This window comes from Melitaea cinxia, chromosome 28 (assembly GCF_905220565.1).
Source record: "Melitaea cinxia chromosome 28, ilMelCinx1.1, whole genome shotgun sequence".
Classification (NCBI taxonomy): domain Eukaryota; kingdom Metazoa; phylum Arthropoda; class Insecta; order Lepidoptera; family Nymphalidae; genus Melitaea; species Melitaea cinxia.
Window position 1 is genome coordinate 6,142,336 of NC_059421.1, and position 22,674 is coordinate 6,165,009.

Consider the following 22,674-nt stretch of genomic DNA (forward strand, 5'->3'; position numbering starts at 1 on the left):
ATATATTTTTATATGACCAGAGTGGCAAACAGCGTACCGCTCACCTGATGGTAAGCGGTTAATTAAATATTAAAGGCACAGGAAATCAGGCTTCCAAACTGTCAGATACACTGTCAAATACATAAGATATTCTTGACCTAGTTTTTTTTTTGCAATTTATCCTGAAATCAGTTAGCTGACGAGCCAAACCAACTTTGAATTTGAACTCAGCTCATAAAAAAACATAATTGGGCTAGTTAAAAAAATAATTTTCATTTGCATTAATTTATTTTATTGTTATTTTTAGCCTATTTCGGCGGTTTTTTGAAATTTACTTAAAATTTGGGGGTATACGGACCAAAAAACCTAAAATTCAGCGCAGTGAAACACATAAGCCTAGGCGGGTCTTTTTTTCAACGGTATTTATACTGTAGATTTGTTCAATTTTTTAATATCATATCAAAAATTAACCATTTCAGCGGGGCTTGGGGATAAAAAATGTTTAGAATTCCCTAATGTGTGGATAACACAAAAATAAAATCGTACGCATTGGTTCAATATTTACTTTTCTTTTCTAAATACTATGAAAAATAATAACACACTCAAAAATATTACATATGTATTTTTTCGTTATCCAGGTAGAAAAACTATTCAAACAAATACTATTTATATTAATTGATAGTTACTACAAAAAAAAAGCTATAAATAACAAATAAAACACGACTATCTCAACGAGTGTTACTCTACACGGTTGCCTAGCAACCGTTGCCGGGCGACCCGCGATCGTTCGAAGCGACCTATGAATTTCCCAGTGTGAATTTTTGTTCGTATTTACACCCGTATGAATGCCTACTGTAACGATCTATTTCTACGTATTATTATATATACTAGCTTATTGTATTGCTATGTACCAGCTGACCCGACAGATGTTGATCTGTCTTGCGAATTGTGAAACGCAATGTTTAAATAAAAACAAGTAATATACATATAACTTTAAAAAAACCGTCTAAAAAAAATGGATGAGATTTTTTTTATAATATGTTCCTAATTTACCATTTTGAAACATTCATGATGAGATCTTTTGATATTATATACATTAAATTTTTTTTTTACCTTCAGTCTCACAGTCATCATATCGGATTTTTTTAAAATTCAACTATCTAAGACCACTTGGGTTATCAAGACGAATCTAACGATATCTTAATTATATAAATCCATACAGTAGTTTAAAAGATATAAGGAATGTTTTATGCATACATACATGATACGTGCGTAAAACATAATCCTTCATGGCAGTTGAGTAAAAACATTTACGTAAGAATTAGCAGATTTGAGATGGAAAAACCTTTTAGTTACTATTCAGTTTTCTAATTTAATATTTTATTTTGGTTCATCAGAATTCATTGGTAAGACCAACTGGGTCATGCCAGAAATGAAATTATACAAAATCCTACTAAAAAAATAATGAGAATCCTAAAACAAATATATAATATAATATATAATAATTTAGCAATGTTAAAACATGACATAGTATAGTCCACCATGATCCCTTAATTATTTACGTATATAATTTCATCTATTTCAAAAATACTGACCTAAAAGGTTAGGAACACTGGAACATCACCTTCGCCTGCATTTTCAGTGTATTTATACTAAAGGGTTTACGAAAGTACCCTAATTTTAAATTTGTTAATTTTTTTATTGAAAATCTTTACTTTTAAAACTAAATTTTCCCAAAAAAATCTCTCCAAAAAACGTCTGAAAATGTTAAACCTAAGTTTAAGTAAAAACTTTAACTAGCTCCTAAGAGCTAGTTAAACTTTTTACGTATCAGCATTTGGGAAATAGCCTGTCACGTAGTAATGGCGTTTGATGGTTGATTTAGAATAACTATATTTGTACCATATGTGTTTGTTTTATTTATTACCTTATATTTATTACCCTATACCTTGTCCTAGTTTTTTTTTTTTTTTTTATTAAGTGATCATCCACACGCTCATCGCTGCCCCTGCATTTTTTTAACATTTTATGGTTATTCTGCGTGTTTTTTATTTGTGCGAAGAGTTAAAATATGGTCCGATACTGGTGTTTTGTTTTTCCTGTTGCTAGTATATTTTATTTTATGTATCTTTTTTTTATATCTGTACACTTTTTATTAATATAGCCGAGAAGAAGCCGTACCCGTAAATGATTTATCATGTTTCAGGGTTCCGTACGTAAAAAGGAAAAAACGGAACACTTATAGGATCACATTGTTGTCCATCTGTCTGACGAGACCCTTTTTCTCAGGAACGCTTGGAGGTATAAAGCTGAAATTCATATCAAATACTCAAGTCTACTGTCTCTTAGAGCTGTGAAAAATAATGAAAGTTCTAAGCTAACGCAATCAAAAGATACAGCGTTATAATCTGCAAATTTTCGACACTCTCAAGGAAATCAAAACGTACAGACTACCTACAAAGCTACTTCGCGTGAACTCAGAATCTTGAAATTTGGTACGAAGCAACGTCTTATACATATAAAGGGAAAATTGCGAAAAGCATAAATTTTTAGATACATCATATAATTAAAATATTTTTAATAATTTTTCTACGGAACCCTCGGTGCGCAAGTCCGACTCGCACTTGGCCGAGTTTTTTTAAGCAATTTGTATACGTACTTACATAACAGGTATTAACTGCACCCACGTTAATTGTCTATTTATTATATTTTTACTGCTATGTTTGTTTAATAATTCTTGTTATTTAGCCATTTTTAAAGAACTCCTCCCACTCATAAGATATTAATTAAGTCTTATGAGTGGGACGAAGGTAAATAAAAAGTACTTTGTTAAATTAAATTTTCCTAAAATAAACTCAAAAAGTAATATAATAATTACTAGCTGACCTGGCGAACTTCGTATCACCTTATTTTTTTCTGAAATATAATAATAACATAATATATCAAAATAAAATATAGCCTATCTTTTAAGTTGGATCAAACTGCACACGGTGTGCAAATTTGACTAAAATCGGTTAAGTAGTTTAGGAGTCCATTGAGGACAAACATTGTGACACGAGATTTATATATATTAAGATTATACGAGTAAATACACAGATACATTAATGAAAGCGTTTTAATAAGGAATGGAGGAAAAAGTGTTTTTTTTTTCATACGAATAAGTCGGAAAACAAGCGTACGGCCCGGCCCACCTGATGGTAAGCGATTATCATAGCCTATAGACGATTACAAAACCAAAAACGTCGCAAGCACGTTGCCGATTCTACCACCGGCCAACTTCAACAACTCTGGTAACCTACCTCACCACCAAAAATCAACTACTTTGAGACCAGTATTATCTGCTGCAAGTTTGTGGTACTTCGAAGCCTACGTTCCGATTATAGTTACGTTCCGATTATAATTTACCACTTTAAAATTTCTCCCCACTCCACTACCTTCAAAACTAAATCATTTACTGTCCAAGCTGCTCGGCTTTGCAATTCCCTCCCTTGCCCATATATTAGACGCCCTGATTCGCTTGCAATTTTCAAGAAGTCTAAAATATTATTTCCATCACTTTTAATATTTACCTTATCAAGTCACATACTTTCTTCTGTCTTTACTTTGAATCGTCTAATTAAAATTAATTGTCTATTTATATACATTTATGTTTGAAGCTAACGCAATCAATTGTCATATTTAAATTTATATTTGTTCGGATAGGTGCCACGTTTATTGTTTTTTTTTTGAGATCCCTATATTTAGGCAAAGTATCAATCGCCATGGTAACGGGGAGAGGAGTCCCATACAGGATATAAACGTGATAAGCACCCCCACAAATATTAAATATTTTATACGTTTTGATGCGGTCGATTGGTGGTTTTTTAAATATAACCAGGTTGGCAAACAAGCGTACGGCTCACCTAATGGTAAGCTATTACCGTAGTTTTTAGACGCCTGCAACACCAGAAGCATCGCAAGCGCGTTGCCGACCCGATCCCTAATTCTCCCAGGAGCTCTGGTCACCTTACTCACCAACAGGAACACAACACTGCTTGAAAACAGTATTATTTAGCTGCGATCTTCCGTAAGATCGAGGTACTACCCCAGTCAGGCTGCTCCATATTTTGAGCAGAAAATTTCTGCATTATGGAATTCATGCATTATGGAACTTGCTGGTAAGCAGGCAGCAAGAATTTATCGTAATAATATTAAAAAATAATGTTGCACGCTTAATTAATCAACATGGGCGTCATTTTGAGAAATTTCACACAGAAAAGAAATTTTAATTTAGAAGCAGTATATTTCAATATTCGCAGTTGCTTTATAATTCCTAAAGGGCAAAGATGAAATTACTAATACTTCTTGGGGTCTGCGTGATAACGGCTTCGGCGAAACCGACTGTGAGTATCTGTATACAGGTTGAATATGTATTTTTTTAATTTGACAGATACTGTTACTGGCCTGTAAAGTAGTCATGGGTCCTAATTTTTCTTTTCATATTTTAGCCAGTACGCGATGATGACGATTCAAATGAGGTTTGTTTTATTTTCAGGTTTATATTTTAATATAATCTCTATAATGCCTTAACTTTTGAAATTATTTCACTACATTGTGACGAGCATGATTGAGGAATAATAACACCACAGAGTACATTATATATACAGGAACTAACAACTTTCCATAAGTATCACTCTAAGTTGTTACATAAATTACGTACAATTATATTAAAAAACATAAAAAAAAAACAAAGTTTTTACATAAACTACGTAGTTACTAATTTATATTAAAAAACATAAAAAAATTGTAATGTTTTTCTACTTTTTTATTAAATGTGTATAAACTAATTTCAATTTTTTTTTTTTTGTGTATTTTCTTTCTCAGTACGGAACATATGACAAGAAAATACCAGATTTAAGCGTATGTAAAAATTACATTTATTGTTACAACACTCACTCACTTCTGTCTATCGCAATCCACTGCTGGTCATAGGCCTCCACAAGTTCGCGCCAAAAATGGTGTTACAAACATATCAAATTTTAATTATAGTAAAAGTATACACGAATGCAAAGCAATAGAATTAAATAATTAATAAAAAATGTACAAAACTTAAATGAATTAACTAATTTAAATGAAAATACTATTTGTCGTAGAATTCGCTCTACAATTACGATAACTGCTACTACCAAATAAGTTATTTTTTATAAACTTTTATTTTACCAATATTTTTATAATAATTATAATTCACAAGATTAAAATAATATTATTATGATTTGCATTTTTAGCCAAACTATAATAACGGTCAGGTAAGGTACAGTTTCGTATAAATTACAATATTTTACAAAAAAAACGACAGTAAAATAAGAAATTAATTGTTATTATTAATAAATAAGATAAGTCATTTTTTTTTTGTTGGCGACGCGTTACCGCAACGTTCATAGCACGGACTCATGGCTGGTTCGATGGCGTTTGCGCTTTCGATCACCGCACATGTCATACATGCTCTGGAATTTGTTGCTCGTGTATGGTGTGTTTCTGGACCCCGAAACAAGAGTAAATTGTTTATTTTATTTTTGATACATATGTCAACATCGGGTGGAGTTGTCTGTTGGTTTAACATTTTTTTTTTATATAGTAAGTGTAAACCAACTTTTATAGACCTGATTATACATAGCATAGTATTATAACAATGTTTAAATTAGTATAAATATATAACTTTTAATTTATTTTGATTAGCTTCCAGAATACTACAATAAGTACTACGACAATAGGGTAATAAACAAAATTTAAATAACTAAATTACTAAGTTATTGTTTTTTTTTTTATATAAAAAGAAATTGTATAATTTTGCAATTGTTTCTTTTTTTTAGTTCCCCTATCACTACAAGCGCTATTATTACGGCAACAAGGTAAGATGTAATGATTAAATATGTATCTTTTGAGAATTGTATGTCACCTTTTACGATGATTATTTTTTTGAATTATAATTATAAAGAAAATAATGTCAGATGAAATTTTTAAATAAACTCCTTGAACAACAGAATAAAAAACAAATTCTGACTTGAAGTTTACTTTTTAGATAACATTTTTTTTATCTTAGTTTTTAAAAAAAGTTTTTTAGATACTTATTATAACTTATCTTTTTGAGAATGTCATAAAAATATAATACCCTTTTTTTCTTATAGTACTTTTAAAATAAGGTATTTTTATTGGTTACTACTAAGTTAGTGTCATTCTTGTTACTAAATATAACACAAATAATAAATATTTACTGCAACTATTTTACCTTTTAACAAACTATGTCTAACAGTCTTAAGCTACAAACATTTGAAAATTTATTATCAAGGTCATCATCATTAATTTTTTTATTTTTTTGTTACTTTAGTCGCCACCGAGAGTAAGTATTTTTGTATATTCAAGGTTTTTTTTTTTATTATTTTAATTACTAATTGAAACATTATTTTCATGTACATTTATACCTTTTTTCTACCTTTTTTCAGTCTAGTTATGGGAGCAACGGCCGAGAAAATAATATTACCTATAACATATTAGTTTTGCAATTTTTAAAATTATAATCAACAAAATAAACACCTTTTATAACTCTACAAAATAAATTTGTATCCTTTTTCCGATATTAATAAAGAAGAGTAAGCGTTAACCAACTTTGAAATGTCTTTTTACACTCTAATTTTTTTTTATTTTTTTATTTTATGATTCAATACGTACGCTAATTATCCGATCTTTGATTTTGTATATATAGAAATGACATGAGATAAAGTCGCTCCTAATAGTCTTCTACTTATATTTTAGTAACAGTGTTTCTCAATCCCTAAGGAAATTTTGATCTTTCCAATGATATGTATCTACTTTAGATTTACGCTTACGCTTCAGCGCTACGCTATATTCCCTACTATGAGTAACGATCGCTATCAGGTGTACATGATAACAACCGAGACCGACGGCTTAACGTGCTCTCCGAGGCACGGTGGGGAGACCCACAAGGACTGCACAAATAACCAGACCACGACAAACACCTGTATGGCCAATACAAATGTTTGTCAACAGATACAATCCACGGCTGTGACCGTTGCGCCAACGCGGCGTATAGGTATTATTGATATAAATTACTTTATTTCTTTAGTTCTTTACATTTGAAACTCAGACAGGAATACTATCCAGACTTCTCAACATATACGGGATATCAAGGATATAATAATATGGAAAAATTAAACCGTTGGTAAGCTGAAATAATTGTATTTGCTCGCAAACGAAAAAAAACGACTTTAATTACATCGACAAGTAATTAAGATTACTCAAAAAGTAGTAATCACATCTTAACCTAACATCAATACAAGCATCACCTTTCGATTAAAATAACAATCATCAAAATCGGTATACGCAGTAATAAGTTATGGGGTATAAATACAACGTAGGTTGACGAAAAAATAATCAAGTAAAAACACAGTATTGGACAACTCTAAAAGTACTTGTCAGAGCTTAATTAATTTTAAATGGGACCATACGACAAGTACCGCCTTTCGATTGAAAAAAATCTTCGAAATAGGCTTTACCTAATTTTAAAATTTCGAATTATATGTAGATAATATACTATGTTTTTTTTTTCAGAGATATCTGGACGATAATAATGACCGCTAATAGAATCTTTCATACCTAAAATTTCCTCAATTGTCGCCGACTTAGGATATGATTAAGTATACGCAAAACTATTATTTTCGCTAATAAAGACAATAAAATAATATATCTGTGTGTTTTATTTTGCCTCTTACGTCCACCGGCTATATTGATTGATTAATTAATTTAGTCTGTAGCATCCCACCGCTGTGCATAGGCCTCTTTCTCCGTATTGGAGAAGGCTTACACCTGTTATATGTTCACACATAAATATAATATACATATAGAATGCACTAGTTCACAGATCCCTGTCCCTATTTCTAGACCTAGTAATAAAAGTTGTTGCTTACATAATAAAAGAGTCATTAAAAAACTCCAGTAATCCGATGCTATCATTTGAATTTTCTTATTTTAAAAAATATTAATTATTAAGGTGTTATGGTGAAACTGAGTATGAGATCTTTCTATGTCATAGTAAAATGTGACCAATATTTTGCTACTAGCGCCTACTATTATTATTATTTAGTTATTGTTAAACAATTTTCTTTAAATTTTTGAAGAAATATTCAGTAACAAATTTATTCAATACCACATAAAAAAGGATTAAAAATAAATATCAATTAGAAATAGGCTCTCAGGCACAGATTACTAAATAGTTATCAGGTAAGTAAATAAGCAGTATAATATATCTTAATCTTATACTATTAAACGAGTAATTCTTGTATGTGTATATATATATATAGTGTAGTAATTCTTGTATGTATATATATATATATATGTATATATATATATATACATATATAATCTGAATTCTAGCTAGGATTCATTTTTAGAAAATGTCATATTATCCCTGTTTTTAGGCAATGAAAAAATATCGTTAGAATACACAGGCAAATTTCGCAAGTGTCAATAAAGTTGCAATAACTCGTGTGGGAAATCCGCCGGTCAAAAACGACTGAAAAGACCAGGTTTCAAATCCTCAATGTGTCTTCAGGTCCGATTATTATTATTATTATATAATTACAACAAGTAATGATTATTAAATAGAAATTGTAATGTAAAAATTTTTTAACTAGCTAATTTTGAATGACATATTTTTATAAGAAATGACTAATTTTAAAATTTAACAATTGCAATGATTAATAATGAAAAATGATATATAACATTGAGGAAAAATACATGTGGAAAAAAATTTAAATAGAAAGAAAGAAATTATAAATAAAAAAATATATGTAAAGGTAATATAAAATTCTGGTTGTGATCGTTGTGTAGACATTATCAGTCTTTGATAGTTTTATATGTACATATATGATTGATGTTTTAGATGCAGTTCAATAGTCAAGTTCTGAGAATTTGATGCCTTGAAATTGTACAAACCAAAAAAACTTAATAACTTAAAATTGTGCATATTGTTACCTATTTAAATTTAAATGTTTTAGTATAAATTTTCAAAATTCATATAATACAGCTTAAAACGTAACTTAAAAATAATATATAATACATTTGGATTTGGAATCTTACATAATGAAAGAACTTTAATGAGGAGATGTCTATTGACTGCTACATATAAAGGTACTGATGGTTTGGTTCTCTTTGTTTTGTTGTTGTATGGATTAATTAGTTGTACAACTTTCTTCAATGTTTGTATGTATTTTAGATGCCTGATGATGGTCCAATAAAGGATCGAAACGTCGTATGAATTTGTAATTAGTGGTTTGATTGGCACCTTATGTCCACTTTCCTGCTAACCGTCAAAGAATACTTATAACAAATGGACACAACGATAAATAATTAGATAATATTTTATAATCTTTAGTAAGTATTATATTCTAAAGAACAAAAACCGATGAAAGTAGAACCTAATATTCCTTTTAAAGTTGTAATTATTCGCCTCTACCTTTTGTCCTTAATGGAGATTTGGAATAAATTAGAGTATGGAGTATCAACCATATTTATGTTACTCTATAGGCAGGAAATATTTTCTTCAAATTCAATAGTACTTAGGTGTACCTCATTCTTACAAAAAGAAGATAACAAGGCAAATAATACTGCTTGTCATGCTTCTGGTATTTCAAGTATTCATAGGCTACGGTAACCACTTACCGTCAGACAAAAAGAAACTTTGTTTGGCAGTGTAGTGATGTAAATACATGTCCTACATAAACAACATGGTTCTATGTACATGAGCCCAAGCTAAAGCTGCATAGACTTTAAATGAATCCAGATTTTTATAATGAAAATTCTACGTTGTTTACATAATAATGTCTATAAATATCTTGCACATAATGTACATGCAATTTTCATAAAATCTTAAAATGTCGTTTCTACACCGCTATGTTTTTTCATTTTTATTTTTTATTTTTTTATACAACTAGGTCAGCAAACGCGATTAACGTAGCTTATTAGTATTTCCGACCCTCCCCCAGGAACACAACACTGCTTGAAAGCAGTATTATTTAGCTGCGATCTTCAGTAAGGTCTAGTACGTATACTTATACGTATACTTCCCCAGTCAAGCTGCTCCAAATTTTTAACAGGATATTTGCTGTCAATCGTTACCAATTTGGTCCAGAGAAAGCTATGCGAATTCATACATTTCAGCGATTTATTTAGTTCCGGTAGTTATCATAACGCTGCTCCACTGCCCGTTGATATGTATCCGTATATTTCATACTATGAGTAACGATCGCTACTCATAGTAAGGAAATATCTATATATATATATATATTCGTGGATCGAGTAGCTGCGTGGTGGATTAAGCGCCGACCCCGCTCTTACATGGAGTAAAGGGCAGTTTCCAGCTGTGAGATTTTAAAGGCTGAATTGTAGTTTTTATATCTGTTGATTTTCACAAGTGTAAAAATAACAAATATAGAAACACAAAAATGTCAAAATTACCTTACCAAACATTTATAAAATAACTTAAAAATCAAAATCAAAAAATAACTTCATTCAAATTGGCTCCAAAACCACCTTGCAATCGTTGTTTAACAAATTGAATTATTGATTATGGTTAAAAGTGAAGCTACCGTCATCCTATAGATTATATTAATTTCATGAAACTCCAAGCAAGTTATTAATTAAAAACTCATTATTAAAACACGAAATCATAATTAAAATACGATAAGCAAATATACATTTTCACACCTTTTTAAATCTTCATTAATTATAAGAAGTTATATTTTACGCTTAATTAATAAACATGGACGAAATTTTTAAAAAATTCGCCACAGAATGAAAATTTAGGTTTAAAAACCGTAGACTTTTTCGAAAAATTCGTAGTTTGTTCGGAGACTCGAAGCAAGAAAAATGAAACTACTTATTCTTCTTGGATTCTGCTTAGTTGCCGCCTCGGCAGTAAGTATAACGTTTTTACTATTTTTCCTAAACATGAAAGGTTTAAAAAAATAATTTATATTTAATTTAATTATATTTCAATTTATTTTAAAATTATAACTTTTTAAATTGCATTTGCTATTTTTTATTAATTTTTATTATAATTTTAAATAACAATATTTTAATAACTGTCTTAATTTTTTTAAATAGTATACGGATACCGCCACTACAGGGCAAAGGAGTGTAAGTGTTTTAATTATCTAATTTTTTTCAACTTTTAAATTATTGACAATATCACTGTAAATAAACTAACACTAAGCCATTTAAAAATAAATCATATAACATACAAACAAAAATAATTGTTTATTTACTTTTCAGTACGGCCTGTACGACCCTTACTACCGACCGTATTACGGCGTATGTATACATTTTTATATTCAACATTGAACACACACAAAACTCAGTCGATTTATGAGATTCCAATATGTTTGAAATTATAAATTCCTTCTTACGAATCTAAAATGAAAAAAAAGTAACACATAACATAAACACATCACTAAAATGTATGACGTGAAATAAAAAAGACTACAGCATATAAACTAATTAAGCTAATAAAACTATTCAAACCATCATTATGTGATAGTAAAATTTTTGGCTAAGCACTATTATTATTTTTTTATTAAAACAAAATTAATATGTATAATTATATTCACAGCCCTATAATTACGACTACTATTATTATTACCGACAGGTAAATAACTCTTACATTTATTTGTCTAAATATATATATATATTTTTTATCATATCTAATCATCAGTTCAATCTTGTATAATTAATTTTATTTTCATTTCTGTAGCCCAGCTACTACTACGGCAAGGTAAACTATTGATTATACTAGTTATACCTATATAAATTATTATTATTATATAAAAGCTTATGCTAACGAAACCAAAATCAAACAATTTTAACATATATGGACATACTATTAAAAATTTGTTAATTATGCATAAACTGTACTAATAATTATTTAAAAATATGCCTCTAATAATTATTATACTAATATTATACTAAGTATTATAACATAAAAATATAATTATATATTAATAATTTGATGGACATATTGCATATTAAGTATTCAGGTAATACAACTTCTTCTTCTTCTTAAAGTGCCATCTTCTCACGAAGTTCGGCGATCATTCTGGCTCCTTGATACCGCAGCCCTGAATAACGAACGGGTGCTTTTCCCAAACCATTGGCGTAGATTTTTTAGCCAAGATGTTCTTCTAATAAGTAAATAATAAGGAAATATATACGTAATAAGTAAATATATACGTAATACAACTAAATGTTTTTCTTTTCAGAATCCCTACTACTATTACAACTACGGGGTAATATAATAATCTACAAAAGTTCTAAAAATATTAGTAATACTTTGGCTGTGCTTCAGCTTGTAAAAGTGCCCATTGCTAGGCTTCGAACCTTACAGTAGACAATTGTATTGTTATGCATAAATTTTCTTAATCATAACCGACGTCCCTGGGTTCAAAATTGTATAATTTTTCAAAAGTGTATAACATACAGTTAGATCCGTTTTTCGGCAATGTATAATATGCTGTTATTAAAAATATCACTTTTGCACTTTTTTTAAGTTAGAATATTGTTATGATTTCACATATTCAATAAGGTATTAAATTAATAAATAAATACTTACTAATTATATATTTTTCATCAGGCTCCTGAATATTACTACTCAAACTATTACAATGTAAGTTTATTTAATTTGTTGATTATAGATTAAAAGCCAAAGATTATTTGAATATTGTTTCTGTATACATGCAACATATAACTACTGCTTTCACATAAAACACGTTAGTTATGTTCATTTAAAATTGTAATTTGCAATTACTTCTGTTCACTAGCCTTACTACTACCGTTATGGCTACTACCAACCTGGATACAGCAACCCTGGCTACTATTACGGTGACAAGGTATAGTCAACAAAACCATATAAAAACTAGTGTATTATATTATATGTATGTATGTGAATTATACGTATTATATATTGTATATTATTTGCCATATTGGTATTATTGCTATGTTTGCCGTGTGGTGTCGGCCGAGTAGAGTAGCACCACCCCCTTTCTTTCCGTGGGGGTTGTAAAAAACGACCGAGGAATAAACCTGGCTCAAAATCATCAGTCCTGCTCAAAACTTCATTTGAATCCCGAAATGGGGTATCCGTCAAACATTCGTGGCTTAGCTCTAAAATTCGAAAGACTCCTGCAGCCGAACTGGCTCCACACGTGTCGATTCGTCGTTCCTGCGGGCCTAGCCAGTAAGGTCGAGAGGGTGGCGCAGAGCTTAGGCAACTCTGCGTTTTCCTGAAGTGTGTCCTAGGCGACACAGTGTCTGTCTGACACTGTCTAAATCGTCTGCAATAGACGGACCAATGATGATGATTATATTTGAACAATACACATTTACAATTCAAGATCTAAATTCATCATTAAAAACTAAATAAATAAATAAATATCTACAGATAGTTATGATACAAATCATGTCCACGTGTACAGTTGTATAATATCATTTATTTTACAAACGCTAGGATATTTTATAATTGTATAATTTAGTAATATTTTTATTCATTAGTCTTACAACTACAACTCCGGATACTACAACCCTGGCTACTACTACGGTGATAAGGTATGGCAGAATAAACGCAATTAATTAAAAACGTAATAATTTAATAAACCACTACTTATATTATATATTCATATCCTCGTATATAATTGTTGAATGTATAATTATTTCCGTTATTTAGTCATACTACTACAACTCCGAATACTACAACCCTGGCTACTACTACGGTGACAAGGTATAGCAAAATACACGTAATAATTCAAGAAACGACTGTATATTGTATATTTGTATCATTGTTTATAATTTACGTATGAAAGGAACGAAATTCACATCGAATTTTTTTGTCTTATTTTATAATTGTTAAATGTATGATTATTTCCGTCATTTAGTCCTACTACAACTCCGGATACTACAACCCTGGCTACTATTATGGAGGCAAGGTATGATATAATTCTAAATAGCCACAAGAAATCACATATATTAAAAAAATATAAATATCATGTAAATTACAACTGATATAATTTTCGCTAATGGTATTTAAAAAAAAAAGAATCTCATTCAGATACCTATTGCATATTGAAAAACCTACAATAAAAGTTTTAAAGAAATTTTTATTTAAGCTTTAAAACATGTAACTATTAAGTCCATAGTAACAAATATCAATATTTTTGGAAACGTTCTATTTTGATATGCAACCGCCCGATTTTTTGGTTGAGTATAATGCTTTTAACGTATAAGAAAACATGAAAATGAATTCTATTTAATTTTAATAATAATACTTATGCAAATGGTTGAATTACGTAAAATATTATTAACTTTTTTTTAATATAAGCCAAAATATTGTGCGATTAATAAATTATTCTAAATTTGTACGCTACGCTTGTGATAATGTTGTTAAATCTGAAAAAGTTATCGTTCATAAATAAAATAGATTTAAAAAAAAATTAAGATTGTTTACTTTTTTAACTAACAATGTTTTTTATTTCCAGGCCTACGGAAAAGGCGATACGGTACCGATTTAAATTTCTTTTAAACACACTCATTTTAATTTGTATTTTAGAACGATACATCTAAAGCTGATCTAAATTGACTTTTTGTTTGTCTGTGAGGATTACTCCAACAAAACATATTTATTACCATTTCAATTTTCTTTATAGTACTGAAATTTATTAATTTCATTTACTACTACCTTCATTATTATATTATGGTTCATTCGTAACCTGAAATAAAGAATTATTTGTGTTTTTTTTTTATTATGTTGTTTTTTGTGAAGAGCATGTATGAAGGGAATAATGAAAGTGAACGAAGCGAAAGAAGTATGTAAGGATCGTAGCAAGTGGAAAGAAGTGGTCTCTGCCTACCCCTAAGGGAAAGAGGCGTGATTATATGTATGTATGTATGTATTTTTGTACATGTTTGTATGGTAATCATAAATAAACAAAAAGACTAACTAATCTCGAGGTCTCTTTCTTCGTTTAGGAGGAGGGTTTATTTAGGAAGCACTTAATAATAAATGTTATGTTAAAAACATTTTCAATATAAATAAAAGAATTTTTGTTATTTTCTTCCAATACAACACCTACGATTACTACAGGTATATTAACACATATATAACGTATTAGCAAATTTTATTTACAACACGTAGATAAAGATACAGTAACAATTTAAAAATAAATTTGACTGATTCATTGAGCACGAACTAAGTTTTTCTTATTGGATCTTAATTTCTTTTTTATTTGATTAATTGTTTAATTGTTACATAATCAACATTTTACTAATAGTTTTTTTTTGTGTAAAATTTTATTATTAAATTTAATATCTATACTTTTTTTTTATTTTAGACCCCATACAGAGTGAGTATTTATTTTTTATCTTAAACGCATTAGACGTTTAAACTTTTAATATTTTTGTCTGTATAGCTTCTTACATACATACACATTATTTTTATTATTTTTTTTGCTTTTCTTTACAGTCTAGCTACGGACACTCTGGCCACGAAGATAATGTAAGTTTTGACACTTTCGTTTTCAAAAATATTTAACGTATTATGCAACAATTAATTAAAATAATATAAATTCATACATGTACAATTGAAATAATAAAGTTATAATTAACCATGTTGTCACCTCTCCTACTAATAATTGTATGCAGATAAAATCAGAATTCTGATTAATATTTTAATTTTTTTTATAGTACAACATCCCATTATACTACGCTCCTGTGAGTAACAAATAATTTTAAATAAAAAACACGTAATCTATACTAATATTATAAAGAGTTAAAGTTTCTAACTTTGTATGTAGGGGGTAATCTTCGCAAATACTGATCCGATCATGAAAATTCTTTCACTAACAGAAAGCTACGCTATTCAGGAGTGACATAGGCTATATTTTATTTTAATAGAAGATAAAATTCAGTGAAAAAATCTTATATATTGCATTCTCGTGTCACAATGTTATCTACAATACTCCTCTGAAACGGCTGGACTGATTTTTATAAAATTTTGTGTGCATATCGGGTTGGTCTGAGAGTCGGCCAACATCTATTTTTCATATATGTAGCTAAGCTAAGGGGGTTGGGGGGGGGTAACATATATGGCAAAACAAGGTTTGTGGGGTCAGCTAGTAAATTATATTTTGACAGAGAAGTAAGGGCACTCAAAAAGTTCTGTTTTAAATTTAAAATATTTAATCGTATTCGAACATTACATTAACTGCGGACAACAAGACATTAGCATTTTCACAACAAGACGGCCCAACAAACACTTATAAGCTAACAAAATCCTCAATATAAATAGCAAAGGCTATTAAATAATTATAATAATCTCTGTATAAGGTCAACATTGTTTTTATAGTTGTTATAAAATGTTAGATATTTTATTATATAAAAAAACCTAAAAAACCTCTATAAACTATTTTATTTTTACCCTATGTTCAAATACGCAGGGATACAATCAAGGATACGCAACTTACTCCAAAGACTACCCATCATTGACTCAAGAATATTACGCAAAACAAAAACTCCTAGGTAAGCAAAAAAATCTAAAATCTTCATTAAAATTTTTGTTTTTTCAATAAAATATATTCATTATTATCACAACAATATTTTATTACAATTTTCTCTGAAATTTAATTTACTATTCCTATTAATAATTGCCTGCATATCAACAGTTTCGCATATTTGATATATTTCTGATCCGATTACAATGATTTTACACAGATTGTACTTTTCATTTTTTTTTTTCAGAAACTCAATAAGGTCAACTTGAGAATTCTAGCAAATCCGCACCGACCATGCAGAATAACGGACCAAAAGATATCATGAACTAATTACTATCCCAATAAATGACAAAAACATAGCAAACCTGTATTTTTTTTTTTCACCTGTTTCATTTAGTTGTTATTAGTTTCATCTGAATATACGATTTTGTCTTTTCCATAAAAACACAGATGCGTTCAAAATTTAACAGTAATACAAAATTTATTAAAATTAAATTCTAAACTTTTTTGTTTAATAAAGCATCAAAATACATTCATTTAGATGCTAGAACAACATTTCTAAATATTGGCTCCACTTATTTGTACGTGTTGCAGCGTCAACATTAATACTTCATCATATGAAGAGGATATACTTCTAACTAATGTAAAAAACTGTATAAAACTCGCCTTAATTCTAATACACTCATTAAGAATCGTTTTTAGATGCCCGTCGTTTCGAATACTTTACAGCAACCATGGTCATGGGAGGACTAGGGGACATCTAAAAAACTTAATAAACCGCGATAAAACGCTAAAAGGTTGTTCCCTTATAATGAGTGAAATTCGCGTAAACATTAGAAAAAAATACAAAAATAAAACGATTAACCTAACAAAAAACAAACTTTCGTTGTGCTTAGGTTTCATGAGTAAAATTCGATTTTCAAATCAAATTTATAATCAAAACTTTAACACGTGGTTCAATAAGTCCCGAGACTAAGTACTAAAAAAAGGTCTTTTTTATAAAATTAATTTTTATTCATCAACATAGTCTCCTCCAAGAGCGATACAGTCCCTCCAACGCTTTTCTAACTTTTCTATCCCATGTGTGTAGAACGATTTGTCTTTGGCTTCAAAATAAGCCTCCGTTGCTGCGATAACTTCACTATTTGAGTCAAATTTCTTACCCTGAAGCATTTTTTTGAGGTCTGCAAACAGCCAGTAATCGCTGGGGGCCAAGTCTGGCGAATAAGGGGGATGAGGAAGCAATTCGAAGCCCAATTCGTTAATTTTGGCCATCGTTCTCACGGACTTGTGACAAGGCGCGTTGTCCTGGTGAAACACCACTTTCTTTTTGTTCATGTGAGGTTGTTTATCCGCAATTTCGTACTTCAATCGCTCCAATAAGCACATGTAATAGTCACTATTTATATTTTGCCCCTTTTCAAGGTAGTCGATGAAAAGTATTCCATGCGCATCCCAAAATATAGACGCCATAACCTTACCGGCCGATTTCTGAGTCTTTGGACGCTTCGGGCGGCTTTCACCAGCCGCTCTCCACTCCGCTGCCTGCCGATTGGATTCCGGAGTGAAATGGTATATCCAGGTTTCATCCATTGTTACATACCGACGTAAAAAATCCTTTTTATTATGATTCATCAGCGCCAAACATCGCTCTGAATCATTGATACGTTGTTCCTTTTGATTAGTTGTAAGCAAACGCGGCACCCACTTAGAAAAAAGCTTTTTCATGGCCAAATTTTTATGTAAAATAGTGAAAACACTACCAGCTAAAATCTTCACTATCTCGGCTATCTCTCGCACTTTTACCTTCCGATCTTCCAATACGATTTTGAGGACTTGGTTAATATTTTGTTGAGTCACTGCTTCATTTGGACGACCTGAGCGTTCCCCATCATTGGTGTCCATGCGACCGCGTTTGAAGTCGGCATACCACCGACAAATGGTTGCTTTAGAGGGAGCTGATCCTGCATAACATTTTATAAGCCATTGCTGTGCTTCAACGGTATTTTTTCCCATTATAAATGTTTTATCAACACGCGAAACTCGTTTTTTTTCCATTGTATCGAAATTACAACCGTAGCGTCACTTAAATATTTCAAAATCAATAATTTTATTGTTCCATTTTTAAAAATTTGACACATATTCTTGTATTGATAGCCAGTACTTTTTAAAAATCAAAAGAGTTTTTAATATATGCGCCATTTCCAGGTTAATCTCGGGACTTATTGAACAATCTAGTAGCTTTGTACAAATAGGCTACAACGAACTTTCGAATCGTCATTTTACAAATTAAAATTTTAAAGTCATTATTATTTTTGAGTGAAGCTACAACCAATTCGGAATGTAGATTCTGCAAAGAAGAATTAATAAGATACTCCGCAGATGCTGTTTTGAAAAAAAATATATAATCTGTCTTTTAGTACCAATTTTGCATGAAATACAGCATCACTAAGTCCACACATCTTTATCAACTATGTATTCCTGCACCGAATAATACGCTTTATCTATTAATTTCTTTTTAATAAACACTTTGAATTTATGTTGAAACAATTGCAAAATTGTTTATGGGTTTTATTATACGTGCGAATACCATAACCCAGAAAAGAGACGTTTACTTTGCGCAGTCGGAAACTTGGAATTACAATTTTGTTATTTCTTCTCCTGTTTACACTACGATTATAACTATTTATATCAAAACAATTGATATTTTCTGAATTAACATAATATTGTTATAGAGATATTGAGATTCAATTGTTAATACGTCTCCTTATATTAGTTATAGTTTTTATTTTCTAATGAATAAATAATATCAGAGTTTAGCGCTCTTTAAAATCACAGGTAGTGACTTAAATAGTGACTTAAATAGTGACTTACATATTCATGCTGAAACGTCGGCTAATTTGAAACTGACAGTCATACTGGTTTCATTTCAATGCAATAGCCAAAAGATTCATGCCTAGAAAATGATGTTGGTCTACGATTGTCTTTAAGACGTTTTTAAATGTTATCGATTATAAATGAACGATATTCAAGTTTAAATAAAAGGCAAGAACGACATTTAAATACTGATAAAAACTAAACTTAGTAATATCGAACTAAGAGTCTCCTTTAAGATTTCAGGTTATTAAAAAAACTTGTAAATAAAAACTTTATAGATCCTTATAATTTTAACATTAATATTTAATTATTTACCTACTAATTAAATTTATTCACGAGCTAATTAAACATTAACCTGTTGGCTATACATTTTTTTAAGTCATATACCTACCTACCTAATTCAAATTTCTCTTAGATAATTGTGTTTGCTTGGAAACGAAAAAAAAAGCCAACTTCAATGACATCGAAGAGTAATACAACGTAGATCGACGAAAAAATAGTCAAGTAACTACGCGTTATCAGAGATAACTCAAAAAGTAGTTATCAGATCTCGAAAAAATTTATATGTAACCACATGATACATCAGCTTTCGATTAAATTAAAAATTATCAAAATCGGTACACCCATTAAAAAGTTATTGTGGATTTTCGAGAGTTTCCCTCGATTTCTCTAGGATCCCATCATCAGATCCTGGTTTCTTTATAATGGTACCAAACTAGGGATATCCCCTTTCCAAGAAAAAAAGAATTATCAAAATCGGTACATTCAGTAGAAAGTTATGCGGTATAATACAACATAGGTCGACGAAACAAGCGTCAAGTAAAAACGCATTATTAGATATAACTCGAAAAGTAGTTGTTAGATCTCAAATAAATTTAAATGGGACCAATTGGCACACACCACCTTTCGATTAAAACAAAATTTGTCGAAATCGGTCTACCCGGTCAAAAGTTCTGATGTAACAGATACATAAAAAAAAAATACAGTCGAATTGAGAATTTCCTCCTTTTTTGGAAGTCGGTTAAAAATAAAAATAAAAAGTGTTTTTATTCCCTATAGGAATTGAACCAAGCATCGAATATATGATGAAAACTGATCAAATATAATTGTGCCTTTTTTAAAGCATTAAGATTATAAATTAAATTATAATCATTTAAGAGTCATCTATTAGGATAGCACGCAGCTGGAAATATTTATGGTAACAGATTACCATCGGATGGGCACTCGATGCACTCATTTGCCACCCTACTGCTATAAAAATAAATAAGTACGAGTAAATAAAATAGGAATATCAACTTGTACTGCGATACAACTCTTACAATTTCCAAAGAACATATATAGCAAAATTTCTTTTGAATGTAAATTAACGATCATCATCATCATCATTACAGCCTATCACAGTCCACTGCTGAACATGGACCTCCACAAGTTTAAGCCAAAAATGGCGTGAACCCATATATTTTGCCCATAGTTACCACGCTGAGCAGGCGAGTTGGTGACCGCAGGGCTAGGTTTGTCGCACCGAAGACGCTGCTGCCCGTCTTCGGCCTGTGTATTTCAAAGCCAGCAGTTGGATGGTTATCCCGCCACCGATCGGCTTTTTAAGTTCCAAGGTGGTAGCGGAACTCTGTAAATTAAAGATGAATGAATCTTAAATTCATATTAAAGATTTCAAATAATTTCATATGTACACACTAAATAATATATCCTGTTCAGAAAAATCTATAAGACAAAAAATGTAAAAACTAACCTAAAATGAGCCGTAACTTATAAGTTTTATGTATATTTCATATAAGGTAATCTATAATATAAAAATGAGTCGCTGAATGTGTTGCTAAGCGCAAAACTCGAGAACGGTTGGACCGATTTCGCTAATTCTTTTTTTAAATATTCCTTGAAGTACGAGGATGGTTCTAAAAAAAAAAAAAAATTAAATTTCCTAAAAAAGTCTAAAAACAACACTTTTCTATACTCCCATACAAAAGATTTGTGATAATACTTAAAAGTCAATTTGAACTTTAATACCATACGATAAAGTTTGTGTTAGGCGATACGAAGTTCGCCGGGTCAGCTAGTAAATATATAAAGTAAAGTAAAACATAAATAACGACCTCTTATTTCTATTTTAATTTACAAGAAAAATTTTAAACTGATGATCATGAAATATAATATCTATATATCCAGCTTAGTTTAAAGTTATTTGACAGTTTTTTTTTTTACGTTATGCGCGGATAAAATACAAACCGACAGAAGAAAATATGTAAAAAAAATAATTTTTGGGTTTTGAAGTATGTCAAATGTTACAATCTAAATACTATTTATGGTTTAATTAGTTTTCTATTACTTAAAAAAAAATTTAAATTTTTTAATTCAAATTTGGTATTTTATAAACTTATGTGTACTAAAATATATAATAATTGTGTTTGCTCGCAAACGAAAAAAAAACCGACTTCAATTACATCGAAGAGTAATACAACGTAGATCGACGAAAAAATAATCAAGTAACTACGCGTTATCAAAGATTACTCAAAAAGTAGTTATCAGATCTCGATAAAATTTATATGTAACCACATGATAAACATCAGCTTTTGATTAAATTAAAAATTATCAAAATCGGTACACCCAGTAAAAAGTTATTGCGAATTTTCGAGAGTTTCCTTTGATTTCTCTGGGATTCCATCATCAGATCCTGGTTTCCTTATCATGATACCAAACAAGGGATATCTCCTTTCCAACAAAAAAAGAATTATCAAAATCGGTACATCCAGTAAAAAGTTATGCGGTATAATACAACGTAGGTCGACGAAAAAAGCGTCAAGTAAAAACGCATTATTAGATATAACTCGAAAAGTAGTTGTTAGATCTCAAATAAATTTAAATGGGACCAATTGGCACACACCACCTTTCAAGTAAAACAAAATTTGTCGAAATCGGTCTACCCGGTCAAAAGTTCTGATGTAACATACATAAAAAAAAAAAAAAAAAAAAAAAAAAAATACAGTCGAATTGAGAACCTCCCCTTTTTTTGGAAGTCGGTTAAAAAAGATCAATAAAGAGCAAAATTTTATTTTTCTTGGTAACTAAGTTTTTTTTTTGCAATTGTCGCCTTTATGTTTCAAGAATTAACATTTCACGCTCAATTAATTAACATGGAAGCTGGTTTGAAAAATTCGACACAGAATGAAAATTTTTTGATTTAAAAGCGGCAGAATTTTCTCAAGTAATTGTAGTT

General features: G+C 30.0%; 1 protein-coding gene across 2 annotated transcripts; it reads left to right on the top strand.

Moving 5' to 3' along the window:
• Positions 1-10,874: 10,874 nt before the first annotated feature.
• LOC123667551 (prisilkin-39-like) lies at positions 10,875-16,895 on the top strand. 2 transcript variants are annotated; one of them, XM_045601432.1, is made up of 17 exons: positions 10,875-10,947; positions 11,137-11,169; positions 11,305-11,343; positions 11,642-11,677; positions 11,783-11,803; positions 12,288-12,314; positions 12,659-12,691; positions 12,846-12,914; positions 13,576-13,629; positions 13,748-13,801; positions 13,956-14,006; positions 14,556-14,576; positions 15,408-15,419; positions 15,539-15,571; positions 15,760-15,786; positions 16,512-16,593; positions 16,813-16,895. In XM_045601432.1, the coding sequence occupies exons 1-17, from the start codon at positions 10,900-10,902 to the stop codon at positions 16,821-16,823; spliced, it is 651 nt and encodes a 216-aa protein (XP_045457388.1). In that variant the 5' UTR covers positions 10,875-10,899; the 3' UTR covers positions 16,824-16,895. The 2 variants fall into 2 exon arrangements, with proteins under 2 accessions (XP_045457388.1, XP_045457389.1); XM_045601433.1 differs by lacking the exon at positions 13,748-13,801.
• The last annotated feature ends 5,779 nt before the right edge of the window (positions 16,896-22,674 follow it).